Source organism: Ambystoma mexicanum, chromosome 1p, assembly GCF_040938575.1.
Source record: "Ambystoma mexicanum isolate Mex_15411 chromosome 1p, UKY_AmexF1_1, whole genome shotgun sequence".
Lineage (NCBI taxonomy): Eukaryota > Metazoa > Chordata > Amphibia > Caudata > Ambystomatidae > Ambystoma > Ambystoma mexicanum.
In genome coordinates, this window is record NC_090921.1 from 692,449,803 (window position 1) to 692,472,548 (window position 22,746).

At 45.4% G+C, this 22,746-nt stretch overlaps 1 protein-coding gene across 2 annotated transcripts in view; it reads right to left on the reverse strand.

Moving 5' to 3' along the window:
* The window catches only part of SCNM1 (sodium channel modifier 1), a 395,472-nt gene extending 379,674 nt beyond the window's left edge, over nt 1-15,798 (reverse strand). The window contains exon 1 of one of the 2 annotated variants that reach the window (XM_069649879.1): nt 15,257-15,507. In XM_069649879.1, the coding sequence (XP_069505980.1) occupies nt 15,257-15,442 (186 nt within the window). In that variant the 5' untranslated portion in view covers nt 15,443-15,507. Of the gene's footprint in view, nt 1-15,256 lie in introns of both variants that reach the window. The other variant, XM_069649878.1, reaches the window with a different exon arrangement.
* Nucleotides 15,799-22,746: the final 6,948 nt, after the last annotated feature.

The window sequence follows — 22,746 nt, forward strand, 5'->3', positions numbered from 1 at the left end:
GAGGCTCAGCCTCTTTTTCGCGCCGCGAAGCGCCCGGCATGCTGGGGTCAGGCAGAGCGAAGAGACAAGGTCAGGCAGGCCTTGTAATATGCCTCGGATGATGCCGCACAGCTAACAGCTGTAAACCTGGCTTCTGTGAAGAGGAAGGGGCTCCTGCCCTCTTCCCTTGGCAAGGGGGACGGAATGAGGGTCCAGGGCGCAGGAACAGGACTTTGTGTGGCCTTCGTGTGCGCCGCCGTCGGATCCGCCTGCCGGCGGGAAATTCGATTCAAATGCGAGGCTCAGCAATCAGGACACCATAAAATCTACCATAGATTAGGAGCGGCTAGAGGAGCCATGGAAACTTTTCTCTTGGAGGATGCCAATAGTCAGGTTTCATCTTAGACAGACCACCCATCATAACAATCGCAGGATCCTAAACCTTGTCGAACATTGCAATAAAACGGGAGGACTCCCTTGGCTCTACTAGTTCTGTATGTGATCAAAGCTTTAGATAGCATTGACTGGGAATATTTATCAAAAACTTTACAAATGTTCAGTTTGAGACCTAATTTTATTCAATGTCTTTGCAAACTTTGCCTGCCCCCGAGCAATCAGAAGGATGAACAAAAGATACTCCAATCCCATACCGATCTACCAAAGCACACAGCAAGGTTGCCCCCAGACACAGCTTGGCCCTGGACCTACTAGCCAGCACGATAAGGCAAAATCCCAATATCACAGGTGAGGTATAGGGCCAGTGAAACATAAACTAGCCCTGTTTGTGGATGACTTAATTTTTATAATGTGAACCCCAGATCTACCCTTCTGTGGATAGTGGAGGAATTGGATACATTTAGACAGGATTCCAGCTATGCAATCAATTATGCCAAACTAATCGCTCTCAATATAACTGCTCACAAGACCGACATACAATTTCTGGCACAACGATTCCCCTTCAACGGCAGCAGTAAAGGCTCAAATACTAGGCATAAACATCACCCGTTCTCAGGACACACTATATCAACACAGTTGCCCAGAACTTTGGAGATATTTCTTCGTGAACCTGGAGTGGTGGAAGAAATCGAAATCACCTGGTTTGGTAGATGTGTAGCCATGAAGATGAATCTCCTCCGATGCTTGCTTTACCCCCTCCAGGCTTTACCTATTAAGATTCCGTTGGAAGCCATTAAAAGGCTACAGGCAAATATTTGGCATTTTATATGCCTGGGCAAGCATCCCATAATATTCAGAAGTGGGCCAATATGAAGACAAAAGGGGGTAAGGTTGGGGGAGTAGCTGTGATGAATATTTATGTGATGGTCACGCATTTATCTGCAATATTAGACTGGGCTGACACAGCTCAATATGAAATGGAAACGAATACAACAGTATGAGCTTCCCATTCTTTGCATCATTTACTCTGGCAGTGGAACGATTTTGCTATACCAATTCCGCCATTGGGTATATCAGCCACAGGTTAGAAAAGGGGACAGCCTTTGAAAAGCTGGTGTCCTTCAATCTCTCAGTACATAACATTTCTAATATATACAGGATCCTTAAAGTGGGAAGCATTGAAGAAAAAAAGCTCCTCTACATGAAACAATAGGAGGATGAATTAAGTTGTGAGATGCCCCAGTCTTCCTGGGAACACATATGGCAGAGGGGAACCAAATCCTCTATTTGCACCATGATAATGGAAAAATGCATACATATTATAAGCTGGTGGTATCTGACTACAGATAGAATTCAATGGATGTACTCAGAGGCCTCTCCAAATTGTTGAAGGAATTGTGGGGGGGAGTTGGATCCATGACACATAAGGTGGCCTTTCCCTAAAATCAAACCATTTTGGGTAGCGATAGTTAATGACACACAAATGGTTAGGCTTCCATCTGCGTTTGGACCCTGTAGTTATTCCCCTGGGTGATGTTGACAAACAAGACATATTCACATTGGGGCAACACATGCAAAATTGCCCAATTGAATGCTCATAGTGGCGCAATTGGTTAGCACACCCAATTGGAAGTCAACAGCAACCACCCCCTGCATAAGTGGTGGTCAATGCTTTGGCATGTGTGCGCTATGGAGAAGATCTCGGCCACACTTTGTGATACCCTAAGTATGCATCAATCTGGGAACCTTTAATTACATATGACAATCTGTAGGAAAATCACTCATTGATTCCATGTCAGTGGAAAACTGTCACACTATTATGAGGATGTAATTCATGATACCAAAGACATTTCCTGTGATACAAGGGTTTACCCCTAGTGCAGTAGGAGTAAAATGAAGTACATGTACGATTGCGATGATTCACCTTGATTTACACCCATGGGTTACTTGAAGTTTAAAACTGATTGTTTTTGATTGTGTGATGTGTATGTTACAAAATAAATGTGTTTAAATTAATAAATCAATGTCAGTTTATTATAGTTATAATTGGATATAGTTCATGGTGCAGGTTGTTTGCTTGGGCAACAACGTTAAAAGATGACCACCATGAGATTAACAGGAACCCCTCATGACATGAAGGTCACTGTAAGTCCAAGATAAATGGTGTCTGGCGTGCTTGCACACTGTTACATAGTGTTCCTCACACTGACACAAGGTATGAACCACGTAACACAGGTTAGTAAGGGTGTCCTGGTGTATGTGCTTTTTTTAAAGGGCTGGGTACTGTTGAGTATAACCTGAGATGGACAACCAGCAATGGAATTGTTGGGTTTGTTTTGGTAGGACTTTCACAGATGAGCAGAACATAGTAAACTAGCAGTAAAAGACTGACTGCGTTTGTGAGAATTCAGTAATTATTACTAGCAGGTAAAGGACTACTGTAACAAAATGTACATCAATAGTTCTTTAAAATGGAAGATTGGGGTTACGGGTTAATGGAAACAATTGCGAGTGGGCATTTCATGTCTTGGCAGGATGTGTAATGGCATATAGGAGATCACTGAATTAGATTGAAAGTACTACATTTTATAGGACAATGCTGGCAATTTTTGTTGAGAGGTAAGAATGTTTTGAACTTAAAATATTCACTTCTTATTGGTTCGATAATAGTTTTCATACTACGGAAAAATAGGATAAAGGGGTTAATCGTGTGACAAATCCAGAAACCCCCTTTGGGACAAGGTAGGTGACCCTGCAATGCATAGCACTCCCTAGGGGATAGGGAAAACGGGATTCCACTGTGGTGACTCCACCGTGGAGGTCAAGGAATACCCAAACAGGGTTTTAACTCATCCTCTTTCAAATACAGAGTCCCATCTGTTTGTTGGCTATATGGGGACTGAGCAGGGCAATTGTTTGCAAGGGCCTTTGGAAATGGCTGGTGTGGTTTCTGACCCTTTAAGAATCCCAGGGTTACATGAACCACAGTCGCCAGATGGTTCAATATCGTTTCACCCTGGACCCTAAAGAGGCCAGACGAGCAACACAAAAGGAGGAGAAACTCCAGCAACACAAGTAAGAGGAAGAGAAACTCCTGCTGAGGCCGATCTGCAGAGTCCGCTGCAGGTGAAGGAAATCCTGCAAAGCCCCCTGCAGGTGAAGAAGGTCCTGCAGAATCAGGCGCAAATGAGACAACCTCCTGGAAGGTGGAGACCCGAGGCAGTCTGACGCAGAAGCCCACTTAGATGACAGTGATCCATGGTACTAGTTGGGAGGAACATCTGCCCCACCTCTATGAGATCACAACTGTCGTGCCAATCCAAAGAAATGTCATCTAGCCCAGAATGCAGTGAAATACCTAGGCTACTTTGTAAGTAATGGTCTCATACAACCCCAGCCAGAGAAGCTGAAGGCAATAGCATTGACATCTCCAACAAAAACAAAGAGGGAACTCTGAGCCTTCCTAAGGCTAGCGGGCTACTACCGCAGGTTCCTTCCAAACTTTTCTTCCATTGCAGCCAATCTTACAGACAAGATTAAGAATGCCCAACCAAATAAACTGGTCTGGAATCGCCAAGACCAAAAGAGCTTTGATGGGTTGAAACAGATACTTTGTGATGAACCTATCTTAAAGATGCCAGACTTCAACAGGGAGCTCATCCTGCAGACCAATGCGGCCAAGATAGGCCTATGAGCCTTACTTTCAAAGCTGCATGATGGACAGGAAAATCCAGTCCTGTACATCAGTAGACAATTGTTTGCCAGAGAACAATCTTATAAAACTGGGGAATTGGAGGCATTGGCTATCAAATGGGGCGACACCAGTTTACGGTATTACCTGATGAGATGAAGTCCTCATTACGGACCATTCCTCCCTTACCTGGATGTATCTCAAAAGAAAGACAACAACGCTAGGGAAATTAGAGGATTCCTAGATTTGCAACCCTTTTGCTTCACAACCGAACACCAAAAGGGGAATGAACAAGAAAATGTGTACTTTCTCAGTTTCTACCCACAAAGGCGTCTGGAGGAGACCTCCAAGCCAACGGAAGGGGTATGTGACGAATACAGGGAATTCGTCCCTTCTCTCCAAGGGGGAGCCACCCCCTTTGAACTAGCGAGGTAAGCCCACTACGCTTAACACTGCCTAGGGGACAGGGCAACTGGGATCCCACTGGGGGTGACTTCCCCCTAGAGGACTTGTGGTGTTCCCCAGGGGTCTAACATTTCACGCTGGCTGTTCCACCAATACTGGCACCTATTGCCAACTGCATCACTGCTTTCTGCACAAACTTTCAGTGGTATGGGGGCAACGCCCAGCTCTCTTTCAGGCTCCCCTCAGCCACCTCTTCTCCCGCTCCCATTCCAGATTGTCTGGCCGCAATGCAGAAATGTGTGTGTGCCGCCAATGATCTCTGCCTTAATGCCAGTAAGACAGATACTCCTCATCAGAGCACCGTCTCCCTCATTTAATCTCTCTGGCCACCCACTCTGGGCCCTCTTCCTGCTCCTACCTGTGAGGCTAAGAACCTTGGGGACATCTTTGACTCCACCCTCTCCTTTTCTCCTCACATCTCTGGCGTCTCTAAGAAATGAAAACTGCACCTCCTCCGAGGTATTCTTCCTTTCCTCACTTTCCCCCAGAAGTTCACTGTCTCCAGAGCTCTGGCGCTCTCTAGGCTGGACTACTGCATTTAGGCTTTTCTAAATCTTCCTGCCGCAACTCTCTGTCCGCTACAATTTATCCACAACAGGACTACAAGACTTGTCCTTGGCCTCAAGTCCAAGGATCGTATCTCTCCAGCTCTGAAATCTCTTCATTAGCTCCCAGTGGAGGCAAGGATCAAGTTCAAGACCCTCTGCATCGTCCACAAGGCTTTCTGGGGCCTCGGACCAGGCTACCTCCAACTCTCTCTTCCTAAACATCTCCATTCTCAAGCTCTCCGCTCATTCATCTCCAACTCTCTGAGGGTCAGTCACTTTTCCAAGCAGAGAGTTGGGGGCAGATTTCTATCTTCAGCTGTGGCTTCCATCTGGAACAGCCTCCCTGACCCCCTCAAACTTGAGCAGAACCACCTCCGGTTCCGGAAGCTACTCAAGACCTTCCTCTTCGCTTCCACTTTCTCTCTTCCTCTTCCCTGCTGATGTCCCGTCTGCTCCATGCACTGGTCACCTGGCCACGCTCTGAACTTGGGCCCAGGCTCCTGCATGTCCAGTTGCACCACGCACCGCCTCTTGGCTCCTCGAGCACGTGTGGTCTGTATCTGCAACCCGACAGTCCCTTCTCGCTGCACTTATGAGCCACCCGTTGGGTACACTTTCTGATTTACCTGCACTGAGCCACCCGCTGGCTCATCCTCGCTCAAGTACAGAGTCCCATTTGTTGGCAACATGGAGGTTGAGCAGGGCAAGTGTGTGCAGAAATCGCTGTTGTGGTTTTTGACCCATAAAGAATCCCAGTGTTATGTGAACCACAAAACCACCGGAAGGTTCAATCCTGTTTTAGCCTGAATCATACAGAAGGCAGACAAGCAACACGAAAGAAAGAAAAACTCCTGCTGAGCCAAGCGGAGTGGGATGCAGTCCTGCAAAGTCAGCCACAGGTGAAGGAAGTCCAGCTGAGCCAGCTGCAAGAGAAGACTACCTCCTGGAAGGCGGAGGCCCGAGGCAGAAGATGCATCATGCTTAGATCCGAGGAGCTCACGGAATAATGCTCTCTCTGACGAGGTCCAGAGTAAGAGATACTTGGGCTGTAGAAGTGTTTTTTGCGTCTTTTTGGCCATATGGGGGAAGCACTAACACTTGCATCTCCCCAGCCCCCTTAGCAAAAACAAGTGATTGGACTCAGATGAGCAAAAATAAAACACAAACTATATATCATAAAACAAATGCCTCGTTATAGGCCCTTTATTCACACAATATGTATAGGTATAGATACAAATAAACAAACATACACAGATATATTGAATATAGGGAACATCACCGTTAAGCATGAGGCAGAAGAAAACTGCATCTTGGCCACCACAACACTGCTTAGTCCCTCAGCAGGTAGGACTAAGAGCAGATCACAAGTCGAAGGGACAGAGGCATTAATTCCCAGACCGCTTATCATGCACCTGCAGTGTGCTCCAACTCCCTTTTTGTATTCATCCTTCAATGGACAATACAATAACTAATCTCCGCAGTAAGTCCACTTGGATAATATTTATGTGACTTGCTCTGTTTTCGCTGCTATTCGCTTATTCTGTGAGGCCCGCGTAAACGCCGATTTTATTACTGTGATGGGAGAGGAGTGTTAAAAAATGGCTGCGCATCGACGCCATGTTATTCTGGCTCGCATTTTCGCACAAACATTACAGAGAGAAGAAGCACCGATCATGCCAGATGTGGCAAACCGGCAGCTGCTGTTCACAGAGCTGACGAACCGCCGAAGACCGGCAGAGAGAAGTCAAACCGATGCGCAGAACGGAGCAAGAACGCAGACCGTGAGCTGAGGGGACTGCCCCTCCCTAGAGATGCCGCTCCAGCAACCAAGGTATGCGGTTGTCACAGGGAACGGTGAGGAGGGTGAAGAAACCCAGCATAGCCCAAGGTGAGCTGAAAGACAGAGCAAAGAACCCAGGGTGGAGTGAGAATAACAGAACTCCTATGTGGGGTAAGACACCAAAGACTCCACAGCGGGGTTACAGTAATAGGACCCCAATGTCGGGTAGAAGAACGAGAACTCTAAGGCGGGGTGTAAGAAGTAAGATCCGACAGCAGGACAAGAGAAGCTGTATTCCAGGAGGGGGAGAAGGGGATATAAGCCTAAGGTGAGGGGAGAGAATCCATATTCTAGGCCTGAGTGAATACAGCTCAAAAGCAATACTCAGGGAGTATATTTTCAGGAAAAGAGGAGGCATTAAGATAATAACTTTTTATTTATATAGCGGTTTGATCCAAAGTGCTTTACATACAAAAGATTTTATATACAATTATTATTACCCAATCGAAATTCTGAAACTGAATTGTCCAACCAGGCCGGCCGCCTTGGAGAAGGCACAGAGACATTTGGGTGGGGGGCAGAACCAAGCACCACTGGGAAAAGAGGAAGAGCAAAGAGACACTTTGCTTCAGAGAAGCCAGTGAGACATGTGGGTGGGGGTTAGAAGCCAGCCACCATTGTCAGAGTTGAGAGAAAATCCCTTACAGACCTTTCTGGATGTGTTCATGTTAGTCTTGTGCGTTAGTGGAAGGGACAGAGCTTAGGTTTGAATAATGGACTCTATTTTGTTGTAAGACATCCAGATGAGCACCCTTTATTATTTTGCTTAGATCGGCAAAGAACCACCTTGGAAGTAGGGATAGGAGAGGCCGTATTCTCTTTGGTTTAAGAAAACTTTGATTTAGAACAGGACCTCTTGTACGTCTCCTGAGTCTGGCTTACTACAACAGGCTCATTGAAAATTCAGACTTGTGATCAACATTGGTTTTTTTGTTGTTAGGATTGAGTGACTGGGCAAAGATTAGAAGTGGTTTTGATTCATGTTTGAAACAGATCATCAACAATGATGTGTTGTAAACAAATATGGAATGAAGATTTTCGAACATGTTTGTGACTGATGATTTCTAAATTACCAAGCAGTAGGGACAGAAAACGGATGATGATTTGCTTGTTGTTTAATGTCCTTGATAAAACCATGAGCGATAGATTTTCTTCACAATATTGTTTTTTTGGAACACTAGAGAAGTGATTAATCGAGATGCTGTAAAATGTCTCTCAATATTTGGAGTTCAATAATATTAAGTTCATAGTGAACAACAAGTTAGTAAGACACCTTTATCTAGTATGGGTTGGACAGATTTGCTCCGAATTAAAATATGCTTGTTTGTATTTTTGGCATTGTTGTATTTTTGTTAGTTAATATCGTTCGTCGAAAAGGTCTTTGGAGGCACCAACGAATCAAACACTAGTTAGTTCATCAGAACACGCAGAATGCATTTTCAAGCAATGATTTGTAATGTGGTCTATAAATCATTTGCTAACATCACTATCATATATGCCCCGACGAAGACCAAAATGCTTGAACCACATATTGGAGATTGGCATTTTTCTTGTACATTGACAATTCTTTAGGCGAGAACCACTTCAGTTCTGTACGGTTGCGATTAATGGCCACTTTGCTTAGGTGTCAAACAATAAAGCAAGATCTTATAAAAAAATATTAGCTGTTAAAGAAAACGTTATTTACACAAACTTGGGTGAGAATAGTTTTCCTAACCAGCTTGCACATAAAGGACTGCGGACCTTTTTGTTCCTGGGTACCGAAAACGTATAGAAACTAGACCTTCAACCAACGTCTGTGCTATATGCCCTCAGTGTGGCTTTAAACACTGACACCACAAGGCTATACTGTATTAATTATATACATCCTTTAAGCTGAAGGATTTCTCCCCACCATGCCCTCGCAGGAGAGTCCACTTGGTAACTCTGCTACGCAACTGGCCCTTCTTGCTTAGCAGAACAGCCAGAGGATTTTCCACATGGAAATCAATTATACTGCCCAGCGTGTAAGAATACGTGATTCTATGATCATTTATCCCCAGTTTATTTTTCGTGGCTTTTTTAGCTGAAAATATTTTGCTGGAAAAAAAAAATTCAATTTTTTGGGGGCAGGAGGGTTTCCCCTCCCCCCCCCCCCCATCACCTCCTCCCCCATTATGTATTCCCTATACACCACCCCACCCTAACCCTTATTTGCCCCACCCCATATTTTTCAATGTTTTTTTCCCGGCAAAACATTTTCGGCAAAAGGTGCAGAAAAAAAAAAACAGGCGATGAATGAATGTCGTACTGAATACTTAACCAGTCCCTCAGGAGGCCTGCAGCAAGATAACAAGCAGTGCACAGCCCAGCAGTACACACAGGTTCCTGTCTTAAGGCAAGAAGATGTTTACTGGTGCCTTGTGGGTATGGCGGAATATATACGCCTAGAGGAAAATGGGTGGGGTTATAACAACAACAAACAAAGATTGAAAAGTGGTTCCTGCAAAGTAGGCTGATGCATCTCAAGCAAGTACTGTGACGGGGAAGAGACATATGGAGGCATGTTGAACAGACATGTATATTTTTGTAACCAATTTGTAACCAATTACACTGCACAAACATCTGAAAAGGATGAATAGGAACAACTCTCCTGCACAGAAAGTAACATTCAACAGAAGTTGCAATGACAGGTCTACATTATTATTAACACTGCTAACCTTCACACTGTAAAGGAACATCTGCCGGCTGTCTGAGATATGCCCTTGAACTTACCTATAGATGATTCACATTCACATAGTCCCCACTCCGCCTCCTCCCCAGATTCTGCACTTCACTTTTGCAAGATATATCCATAACCCAAGCATTCTTGGAAGTATTAGCTCCCACACTACCAGAGAATCTCAAAGAGCTTCTTCAGGGACTAGGGCCTGAGCACCATCACAAAAATCCCTGTCGTCACTCCCAACCCTACTTCCATCTCCTCAGCTCATTCAAATACTATTATCCATTTCACATATTCTCCATTCTCTACATTCCACCACTTCCCATCTTTTCACCCAGAGGTAAATATTTCAAGTTGTAAGCCATCCATAAAAAGTTACTTGCCACCTCAATTTTACACATATACACCGTACACTAATTCACTCTTGGCAAGTAAGAAATGATCACTAGCCAATGGCGAGTGCACATTTTGCACTGTGCTTCACTTAACCACATTGTGACTCACTTCTGTCAAAGTCTTTGGTTCGTAATACTGTAGTGTGCACGTACAACCTCTCTGACTCTGAATAGTTAGCATAGGCCCACAAGATCTCTCCCTACAACTTCTTCCAATTTGGAAGAAGCTCTACTCCCTCTCAACGATTCAAAAAGGACTCACCTCAGTTACACAATGCAGCATGATGCAATATAACCAAAGCATGTCCCTTATAGCATCATGCACTTAAACCTAATTTGCCACTGCCCATTAGGTGTAACCCTTAATGTTTTTCATCGCCATATTCACCAGACCATTTTACCGAAGGATGGTAGAGAGCATTCTCCAGTTCGATTCCCAACTCACTCAAAAACAGTTGCAATTCCATCACTGTAAACTGGACACTTATCTGTAACAAAAGCTTTCAGCATGCACACCTTCGCGAGTAAACAAAGTATGAAGATAGAACACCCTCTCTTCACAGACACTCCATGAATTCTGAAGTGGGGTAGGTCGATAGAGACAGAGGACACAGGATCCTGGAGTACGTATGTTAGGGTTTTTTGTAAAATCCAGTTTGGGTCAACACTTTAAAAACCCCACCCTTGGTGAACAGGGTTACGCCCTTTAGGTTTAGTCCGAACTACCCAAAGATTTGGTAGCAATTGCTGAGCAGCCAGGAATAGCCTAGGAGGGAGGAGGGCTGGTTGAGGCACAAAGAGCTCAAGGAAACACTTACACACTAGCAGTTATATATAAACAAAATAAGTATGCATGTTATATACACTGAGGATATACCATTCAAGTAAGGTAAGTACTATCACACAGTAATATAATCACAGAATACTTGCAATATCCAAAGGATAAAATACTGTTAGAACATTTGTAAGGTAACACAAAAAGTAGTAGAAACTTCTGAAACAAGTATGCAAACTTTAGATCAACTTATATAACTTAAGTTAACCCCTGCTTAGCCAATTTTAGGAAGTTCTACCCTATTTTAGGTGAGCCTCGCAAAGTCAAGGGGGGCACTGGGTATCCAGTGACCAAGGACTGAGGAAGAAAAGGCAGGTAGGTAGTGGACCAAGCAGAGTCTAGGACGTTTTCTCAAGTTTACATGTGAATATCAGTTAGATTTCTTTGGGTAAGGAAATTACGGGGTTCCCTCGTCGATTTCCCTAAGGACCAGTGTCCTAAGGCGAGATAGACAACAAATGGTTGTCCGCCCCAATGTCGCTCAAGGTAGGCTTGGGAGATGATGCAAGTAACAGCTTAACTGCAACCCTATGAAGTACAGGGACAACAAAGCAGCCCCCAGGTAAGTATTAGGGGCTGAACAATATCTTGTAAGCGAAGAAGCTGGTGCAGCAAGACAGTCCCCAAGAAGAGGCAACAGCAGACCCCGGTTCAGGATTCTTTATCTTGACGACTGATGAAACGAACTGGGGATGGATCTGGTAGTTGAACTCGAGCAGTTGGACACCCAGCAGAATATATCTTCGCATCACTGGCTCATTGGTGCCTCTTTCAAAGCTCGGATTGAAGGACGGTTGTCGTGCGGTGTAGTATATGCCCTTTCTCTGTCCACGTCTCGGCTGAGGGGACTTTCAGGCGCCAGAACCAGTCACTTGTAGGTCGAGAAGGATGCCTGCCAAGTTTCAGACAAAACCACGCTTCAGAAGACGTTGCACTGCAAATTGGCCAGGACTCCAGGCATTGAGGAATTGCAGGCCGTGGAGGCTGCTGCTCATCCAAGGATGGTGCAAAATGCAGTTCATCTTGGGACTGGTTAGGCCCACCAGTCCAAGGGAGGAAGCCATCCTCTTTTGGGCTTCCCTGTTGCACAGACGTTGAGGTTGGTACTGCAGCGGTTACTTAGCCAGCTGTGGTGGTCGCTGTGGATGTCCTTCTTTGGATCTTCAGTTCCAGTGGTGAACTCTGAGTTTTTGCTCCAGGACCCTTGCCTTTTATGCACGAAAACTGGCTGCGCCCACCAAACACCAGACATGATTTCCTTCAAACTTTCAGGGTGGCTGTCCAATGGGGACACACTGGTTCTAAGCAATCACACCACAGGACAAAGACCAGGGGAGTTTCAGCCCCCCCCCACTTCCTGTCCTTTCAGGCACTCAGAGAGACAAAAGACCCATCTAGACCCCCATACACCCGTCCAAGCAGTTAGAAGAAGGCGCTCAAGAAAGACCAAGTCATCAAGAACAGGGCTTACAAAAGTACAGCCACCATTTTAGGCAAATAGTGACCCTTGTGTCCCTTATCGCAGCTGCAACGGAAGCCTGTGACAAAAGATCACAAAAGTCATGCACGAAAGTACACTGCCACCAGTCTATCAGATGAACTTGGAACAGTAACTCAAATGAACCATTAATTTCCGGCCTATAGCGGCTTGATGCGCGTAGGAAAGTAATTTAAGAGTTAAGGAAGTAACATGTCATGGTGAAAATTGTAAAAAATTGGGATAACTATGTAAATTGTGACAAAAAGTTTAATTTTCTTTTCGAAACTAAAACAAATAAAAAAACTAAAAGTTACTGGAAAAGCAAGAACATATTTCCCCTCAGCACTCCACTTAAGGTGGGGTGTGCCGATTTCGGAAAATAAAATAAAGGTGGTACAAGAAATGTCCTCCTGCCCTGGTTAACATAGGTAAATTAAAGAGGGAAGCTCAAAGAGATCCCCAGCAGCACTGCACAGAAAGTGCTGTGTGCTGCAATAATAAAATGTAGATGCCTGAAAAGATGTAGGAAAGCAGAACTCCATTAAAAAGAGGTAAAAATAGTGGGGAAAAAGGTTCCCACTCACTCAGGATAATCAGTCCAAAAATTCAATAGTCTGGCAAAAATGGTGGGACACTCACAAAGTGGGGTGAATTTCACTCAAAAATGGAAAATCTACCCAACAATGTATGATAAGCTTTATAGTCCACTGATACTTCCAGAACACATGATGTAAGTGCCATAATTAAGCTAGATCCACAGACGAACGACTTCCTGGTCATCTACAACCTTCCAGCCAGCTCCCCATCTCCGACTGCCACACCTTGAACCCTTAACACACCATCACACCGTACATTCCACTCCGACATCACCAGCACAGGGTGCTATGGTAAACATGACCCCAGCAACACCAAGCTATAACACCTCTCCCCACATTAACCCATAATGGGTGGTCTTGACTGTTGCAATAGTCAGTGGCGTTGCCAGGGAAAGGCCTGGGGGTCAGGGGCGGAGCAGCCCCCCTCTGAAAAACTCCCACCCCCTCTTTTTCCCCCCCTACCTAAGGCGAGCAGTGACCGTGTTCTCTGTTCGTGGTGTTATTTGTGACACTATGGCAAATGTCTGCATATCACACGCGGCAAATACTCTCCTTTTGTCTGAAAGCTAGCAGTGATCTTGGTATGCATTTTGGCATCAGTATGAACATGAGCCCGAGCTACTTCTCAAGTGTTCCTGCCGGGCTTCTGCACAGCGGCCTCCATGCAGCCCCTCCCATCAGAAAGCAGCGCAGGAAAACCGCTAATGATGTGCCATTAGTCATTAAATGGTTTTGTGCCTGCTTCTGAAGGAAGGGGAAGGGCAGTGGGGTGTGGGTAGTTGGTGTGCACAAAAGCCTCTCTGCAGGAGTGCTTATGACATCACACATTACCTTTCAGAGGCGGCACCCCACTTTTATGTGTGCCCCCCTATTTGTCGACGCAATAGCGTCCTTCTTAACCTACCTTTGCCCAATCTGTAACCCCTCCAGCTAATCCAGAATACGGTAGCAAAACTTATCCTTGGCCTCAAGCCCAAAGACTAAATCTCTCCTGCCTTACAAAGTCTCCATTGGCTCCCGATCGCAGCACAGATTAAATTCAAATCCCTCTGCATCATCCACAAGGCTGTCTGGGACCGAGACCACTCTTATCTGCAACTCATTCTGACCAAATACTCCCCCTCTAGACACCTGCGTTCCTCTAGCACCAACTCCTTGCATGTGAAGCGGTTTGCTAAACAGAGAGCAGGTGGTTGATCGCTTTCCTCAGAGGGCTCCCTTCTCTGGAACAGCCTCCCCATCCCTCCTCGTCTTAAGCAGGACCTTCTTAAGTTCCGGAAAAGCCTCAAGACATTCCTCTTTATCTCATCCTTCCCTCCCCCTCTCCCCTGCTAATCGCACAGTAGCTTGACTGTTGTGCAGGGCCCTTATGCATCCTCCTTAATCTCCCACATCTTATCCTCCCAGCTGCTGTCCACCTCTGCATTTTCCTCGGATCACCTTCCACCACTTACCTTTCTCCATAGCACTTCACCTGCTGCTCTCCATGAGCACAGCACCTATCCCACACCCCTCTCCCCTTGCACGTTCTGAACACTCACAAGGCATAGTAGGTTTGTCTTTCCCCTCCCCATTGTCTCTTCTTTTTGTTGTATTTAATTATTTAACATTGTTGTAATTACATTGTCCATCATCCCCTGTCCCCTCGCTTTCAAACAGTGTTTGCTTCCTGTATAAGCGCCTGCCAAGTGAACAATAAATAAAATAAACAAAGTTACCATTTCTCCCTAACTTTCCTGGCAACGTTTGACTCACTTGACTAGATTGGTAACAGGGACAGGCAATTAACTCACATTCTCTATCCCCCGGTACACATGCCTTTGCAAAAAGTCATACAGATTTGATATCAGGCGAAACATTCTTGCCATACTAATGCATCTTTAACATTTATGATGTTTGTAATACAAATGTTGTGCGTCACAAAGAAGACTTGAAATGATGCATCGACCAAAGTCGACCATGCCAATGTTTCTCGCACTTTACATAATACTGTGGCTGGGAAACTGCAGAGTACAGTAAGCAAAAGCTCCCGTGCGTTCTTCCCGAAAGCCTGTACACATGTACGTGCTAGCATCAATCAACATACCCACTCACGTCTCAACCTGAGCCATCGAGGTACGCATACAGAGCAGGTGCAAACAAATGGGTCAACGGGAAAGGCTTCTTGCTACCAAACACCTAAAGATGGACGTCTACATGGTAACATAATTCCTAGAAGCCAAATTCACTATGGTGGTATTGAAACCACAATGAACTACAGGTACCAGAACGCACTGAGACAGAAGCCACAACAGTACTTGCTTTAGCACCGATCCGAGCAAACCCACCCTTAGCACATTGAGCTGGCTGCTATCGTCTCCTTCTCTCTTGAAAGACATGGTCAATTTTCTCCGGCCTCCCTGGTTAGTGCAAGAAAGAAAGAAAGACTTTGCTAACGCTTTCAAAATGGTAGTGTTTAGTTCCCACTTCCCATCCGAGAAACGGACCAAAACAACGATCCGCCCACTCTTCATCACGTGATTTGCACGTTAGGACGTAACTGGTATGTCAGGAGCCCGAGAGTCAGGTTACGCTCAGTCTTCATCTCATCATATCGTCATCTTTGCTCGAGCTGGAAGGCTGCTTTTGAAACAGCACAATGGCCGAGAGCTGATGACCCCGGGCAATCCTCCGTCACCAAGCTTATTTGGTTTATATAAAGTAATAAAGCTATCTTATAGTTGTGTATTTTAATGAATAGGGGCGATTTGGCCTGCTCGGAGAGGGGGCTTTTTCGGTGTGTTTTGGGGGTAAGATGTCCTGAACACACGCATTCCTCTGTTGTATGCTATCCTGCGGGCCATGATAGATTGTGGGAGGCAGTGTTGGCAATCTTCGGAGTCACGCCCACTTGATGGCTACAGCCATACATGCAGCCCGAAATGAAAAGCTAATGTTATAGCCCGCCCTCCTACATTTCTGTTCCTGGGATTGGCCAGTGATCTGCGTAGCTCCACCCCTGTCCTTGAGTGCCGTGTCCATCATTTAAGCAGTTCTCATATTTTCTTCTTTTGTAGCGGCCGCAGTGTTGCCATGTCCGCTTATTATATTATAAGTGACTTTGGGCTTGTTTTTGCCCAAAGTCGCTTATAATATTAGCAGGTTGCTTGTCGCAGTTTTTGTCCGCGTTTTTCCTTAATAGTGTGCTTATTGTTCCGCTTGTTTGCCAGTCTGTCTGACTTGGCCCCATTTACAAAAAAGAAAAATGAATATGAAAGGCGAACATGCCGTCCTGCCGTAAGCAGTCATGCACACGCTGTGAGGCTCGGGCTGATTGCCTTCCTGATGTGAAGCCCCATGCAGCGTCCTGGACGGGGCTGTCTGCAGCCCCTTAACGACATGCAAGTACTCCTTTCTTTTCCATTGATGGGCTCTTTCAATATGAGAGAGCCTTTGAAGACGCATTACCTAGCCAAGAGGTAAACACGGGGTATTTACAGCAACATGTAGTTTAGTCATGATGGAAACAAGCATAGACAATGACAATAGTTTAGGGTTTTGTGTAGGCATGGGAAAGGCCCTTGGTAGGCACTGCTGTCTTTAGTTGTATGAACGGCACCAGGTGCAAGTACCAGGGCATCTAATGGCAGTGCCTGGCAAATGCCTGATACGTTTGCAAAAGCCAAAAACTGTTAACATGACTTCACTGAAGGACACACACAGTGCTTTTAACTTGATTGGCTGAACGCAGACCAGGTTAAGACATTTCTATTACACCAGTAGCATTTACAGCTCAAATTAATTCAGCATTGAGTGCAAAGTTTAATGTTAAGGCTTGATTAAAGAGAGCTCAAAGAGTTCCCATGAGAAGGTGTTTTGGGCGGGGAGGGGCAAGAACAGGGTTGGGGATTAGCATGGCAATGAACAGTCAATGGGTGGGCTAGTGATTTACTAGAGGAGTAAGTCATGAGGGAGCCAATGACCAGAGGGGTGATGGACTATATGAACCAAGGACCAGATGACAGCAATCAACCAGGTTTCCCAATACCAGAAGGACGACAGTGAGGGGGCCATGTCACGCTTGTCGCCATGAGTCAGTCCTGGATTTTCCCTTTGCATACTGGTCCTTGTAGGCCCATACTTATAATGGGAAGAAATAAAATACCAGTCCTAGCATTTGATAGGAAATGCCTGGACTGGCTCAGTGTCATGAAGTACATGGGGCTACTTGGCAGGTACCTGCAATGGAGCCAAGGACCAGAGGTGAGCGACGAATCAAGGACCAGAGCAGCCAAGGATCCAAAAAGCCAATAATGTTGCGTTTATAAGTCGCACACATACAAAAAATTAAAATAGACACCAATTGTTAGAAAATAACAATTTGAATAAATGCTTTTTGTTAACATATGTTTGAGCTCTCTGTATGTATTCTTTGCGTTATAGTTATTTTTCAACTTCTGAGACCTTTCCACCTTATTTTAGAGGTGCGCTTGTTTTTGCAGCTTATTTGGTTGGGAGCCAGCTTGTTTTGGGCTTGTTTCAAAGGAACATTCAGCTTATTTTTTTCCTTCTGACCTGGCAACACTGAGCGGCCGTGGAGAGAGGAAGGGGAGACTGGGAAAGAGGGGGTTTGAAGAAATTAAGTCGCATGGAGTAGAACCGAGCTCTACACTACGGGGCTGTGGTGGGAATACAGGAGCTCGAGGCACACACGGGACTGAGCAGGAACAAAGGAGGGACCCTTCTGCACCGACACAAGGACAGCACAGTATTTGAAAGGCTACCGGGGATTACAAAAGCCCTGTACAGTGGTTTAATTGCTGGGATCAAAAAATAATAAAAATCACATAAATGAAAAACATTTTGACTTTTCTGTTTCATGACACCAACGTAACATTGTTTACTCCCCCATGTACGTAGACACATTAACACGGAAGAATGCCATATTAAGAGAGGGCTAATCACCATATTGCTGAAACGAAGCACCTGAATGTTTTATGGAAATGCTTAACTCAAGGTGGTCTGTTTTGGGGGCTTCGTGCATGGACAACATTGTGTGATGAATGTCAACTGAACTATTTCATAACTTGTGTGTTTTATCACTGTTCTATAGCCAAAACATTAATGTAAAGAAATATTATACCAAGCAAAAGGAGTGTTTAGCGAACAATGGTTTCACACCTGTCTGCATCAGGCGTGCCTGTAAATAAGTGAACACAAGGTAGGCTGCAGTCTTGTGGCAGGATGGATGCCATACTCCCACTTGTCATGAATCCTCCTTGCATGTTAATTCCACTCTCTTTATCACGGAGAATGGTCATCATGGTTTCCACAGTTATTTTGCCTGTTTGAAAACCATTATAACGCACTTCAGCAGGGCAATTTCTAATCCATTTGGTGCCCAGAGCGAAACACTAGGAATACACGCCCCACATCCCATCCCGCGCCCCAGCCCCACCGCGCCCCATGCACCAGCCCCACCGCACCCCGCGTCCCAGCCCCACCGCACCCCGCGTCCCAGCCCCACCGCACCCCGCGTCCCAGCCCCACCGCGCCCCAGCCCCACCGCACCCCGCGCCCCACCCCACTCCCAAACTACACCATTAAGGGACTCCTACCCAAAGTCAAACAGTCCGTTACACAAGGAATGAATTGCCATTTGCAACAGTGGGCCACTTTTTCATTGGTGCCCAAGACAATTGTATGCTCTAGTCCCACTTAGGCTGCAGATAATGAGGACTGGGCACACCAAGAGAACATGAATATGGCACAGGATGCAGTATATGCAACCATCAAAGAACACAAGATGCTGAAGGGGGTTTGGAGGCAACCTAAGCCAAAAGGGCAATGACAAGGAGACACCGGAACACAATAAACAATCACTTTAAAATTCTTTCAATGGGGATCAAGTGTATGCTTTGATACAGTAAAGTCTGACTGTTGACTTGTTATAAGGAGACATGGAACCGGATTATTTATTTATTCATGCAATGTTTGTCGGGTACCTATTTATTTATGCAATGTTTGTCGGATACAGGTATCCGACAAACATTGCATAAATAAATAATCTGTGTCCATGTACCCGACAAACATTGCATAAATAAATAAATGCACCGGGTCATGGCTTAAAGAATATTTACTCAGCAACACTGATCAAAACTATTATCAGCATAATGAAGTAACTCATCACCAGTGCCATGGAAGTGGTTTAAAGTGGAATTGATATCAAGTTTGGAAAAGAAGCAGCATGAAAGAAATAGCGCCGCTTTAAACTTTTATTTTGGGAGAGGCAAAGCTGCCTACAGTGCACGCCCACGCCCCACACTACCTCCCCTCCCAACACAATGTCAGCACGAAACCATTCAGTGACTAATGGCCCACCATTAGCAGTTTCCTGCCTGCATTGTGATGGGAGGAGCTGGTTTTAGCTGCAGGGGGACCTGAAGTGTTTTAATTGTTGTGCTTATGCCCCCACCCCAAGTGGCGCAAAAGTGGTCGGAGGAAGCCTCTGACTTCTGTAATGTTACGTAGTACTTGTGACATTACAGTCGGAAGGGGCAGCGCCAGTACCTGACCCACAGAACTCTCCCCACGGCAATGCGCCGCCCCACAAACTGGGGAATTTTATTCCCTCCAGAGGCTCCAGTGTAGCGGGGTAATTGCGAACCCCCCTGGCGGTTGCGCCCCGGGCAGCTGCCCGCCTCGCCCGTGCCAAGAAACGGGCCTGCACCTCAGGGTTAACAATTTCTCCCAGTGCATGGATTAGCATTCTTTTTTATTTATTTTTCCATTTGTGCTTTGGTTTCCAACAAACCTTGCACACGAACATGAATATTTAAAAGTCTCCTATGCACAATTAGACAAACAATACAGGCCATAAATATAAACCATCTCCCCAGATAATACAAAATCATACACAAATATAAACTAGTCAAGTCACACAGCATTCTTGTTGCAGCTCAATTAAGCCTACACATGTCACAATATCAGAACAATGAAGTATCTGTTAAGTATAAAAGCAAAATTCTATAACTTTTTTCCCAAACCTTTTATTCAAACAAGGATGCGAGACATACATAGACAGTAAAATATGGCTGAATGCATAATGCACAACATTCCCGGGTCCAACAAGCCATCCCACCACGAGGCGCTAATGCGAAAATGCATAACCCTGTTAAAATAAAAAAAGTACCACTCCAAGGACATCACATCAGGGAATAGTTTGAAAGTAGAGACGGTTTAAAAGTTAGGGAGGGAAAATTCTGGTAATAGTCAACAAATGGGAGCCAGAAATCTAGATACCAAGGCAGCGCATTGTTTTACACATGCTGTAACTTTTTCGTCAACCAAGATGTCCCATACCTCCATCCACCATTGTGCCAAAACTGGCCCCATAGGAGCCTTCCACGATCGTGCTATTTATATTTTAGTTGCTAAAAATTGGTGTGTCACCGATTGTGCTCTGCAACCCGATTTAGGGTACACATCTTCCACTGAGCGACGCGTTAGGCCAACTAGTGGAGCCAGGGGTAAGTCCACTGCAGTTCTCTCCTTAATGTGAGACAGTACAGCAACCCAAAAAGTGTGGATCACATGACAGGACCACCACATATGAAAGTAGCTTCCCGAGGCCGCACCCCCGAATTCAAAGCAGCATTCATTTTATGTAAAGTTAGCAGGGGCCGGTACCATCTGTAGCAAAGTTTATGCATACATTCTCTATTGGTTACACATCTAGAGGAGGCGTGGTTTCTAGCCCAGATCTCTTCCCATAAATCCTCGACAGGAGGTCCCACATCCACTTTCCAAATGGCAATGTAGGAGGAACTGACGGTTAGTAAGTTGCCTCCCAAAAGTTTATAAAAGCATGAGATTCTACCCCCATCTATGCCATACTGTTGGGTACATTCCAATACTCTCACCTTCGCGGGTCACCTGGCTCCTCACAGTTGTGAAATCCAGTGCCGAATATGACCATATCTAAATCGTTCGCCTTCGGTTAGTGAGAATTGAGCCTTACATTCGGACACGAGAGAGGAGAGCCCTCCTGGTACAGCTGATGCAAGCTATGCAGACCCCCATTATGCCAATTTGAAAAACTATTCCCTAAGAATCCTGGGGAGAATTCTGCATTACCAAAGACTGGAGAGCACGGTCTGAAACCCGAATCACCCACTTCTTCATAAAAGCCACGTGCCAGTAATACAGCAAGATTTTTGTCGAGCTCAAGTGTGTGTGAGGAGTTGGCTTTCTCAAGAGCTACCCATCTGGGAGGGGACCTCCAAGCCAAAATGCGCGTAACCCGAGCAGCCACATAATACCTGAGGACGTCCAGAGCCGCCATTGCTCCCCTCCGGGCATCGCTTAAAACCTCAGCTTTTGGAACTCTAGGCTTTTTGCCCACCCAGATAAATTGTAGGACGCTACGCTGCAGCATACGTACTTCAAGGTTGGGTATCTTAACTAGCAAGGCTTGACAAAGATACAAGAATCTGGGTAAAAGATTAATTTTTACTGCAGCGATTCGTCCCATCAGTGATATTTCCTGCTTACTCCAACGTTTAAGATCTTCGGCAAGATCCTTAAGCAACCCTGGGAAGTTGACCCAATATACATCCTGCGGGGAAAAAGGAATCCTCACCCCCAGGTACTCAATAGTGTCAGATGCCCACGGAATTCGACAGGTGGATCTCGCAGCGGCAATGACTTGCTTGGGCAATTGCACACTTATGGCAAGGATTTCTAGTAATTGACAGAGAAGCCAGTTCAAATCATCTCAATTCAGACATGACAGCCTCAAGGGAGGTTGGTATATTAGTTAACATGAGCAGGACATCATCGGCATAAAGAGGCATTTTGTGTTGCACCCAAGCTACCTCAGTCCCTGTGATCTCCGAGTTGTCTCTGATCCTTTGCGCAAATGGCTCCATTACAAGAGCAAAAATCAAAGGAGACAGTGGACAACCCTGCTTAGTTCCATGAGCGATAGGGACAGGGGCAATTAATCCATATTTGAGTAAAAGGTCAATGGTAGTTAGCCAACGGGCCAAATCCAAAAGCAAGCAGAACCTCACAAAGGTAGGGCCAGTGCACTCTGTCGAATGCTTTAGTAGCATCCAGTGTGAGTACTCCCAGGGCAAGACTATCCCCTCCTGGCTAGGTCAAGGATATCCAAGACTCATCTAATGTTGTCTTGTGTGCTTCGCTTTGGAATAAACCCAGCCTGATCCGGATTTATCAGTTGGGGTAGAACCGTCCCCAACCTCGAGGCCAACACCTTAGAGTACAACTTGGCATCCAGGTTCAAAGAAATTGGCCTGTACGGGTGACAATCCTGTGTGGGATTCCCCAGCTTAAGTATTAAAATTGTAGTTGACTCCATCGAAGGAGTAACCCTCCCTAAATTCCGGGAACAAGTTGAATAAGTTAGTCAAAGGTTTGAGTAGTTGTGGTTGAAAAATCGTATAAACGATGCTGAGAAACCATCCGGACTAGGGGTCGTGTGTTTAAGAGAAACTATTGCTATTGCCACCTCTTCCGTGGTTACAGGAGTGTCTAAGGTCTCCTGACCAGTAGACGAGAGGCTAATTTGGTAGTCTGGCATAAGTCGCAGAGATGGGGGGGGGGGAGGCGGGCCTGCTGTAGATTCTGTGGGTAAATATCATTCAGAAACCTTCCTTTTCGCTGATTCCCTGTACTGAATATTTATGTCTGAGTCTACCAGCACTGCTGTAGTATTTGTTGTATGTATGGCCTTCAATTTATGAACCAGAAATGTATTCACCATATTACCCATGGCATAATAAGATTGCTTAGCACGAATAATCGATTTGGCCGT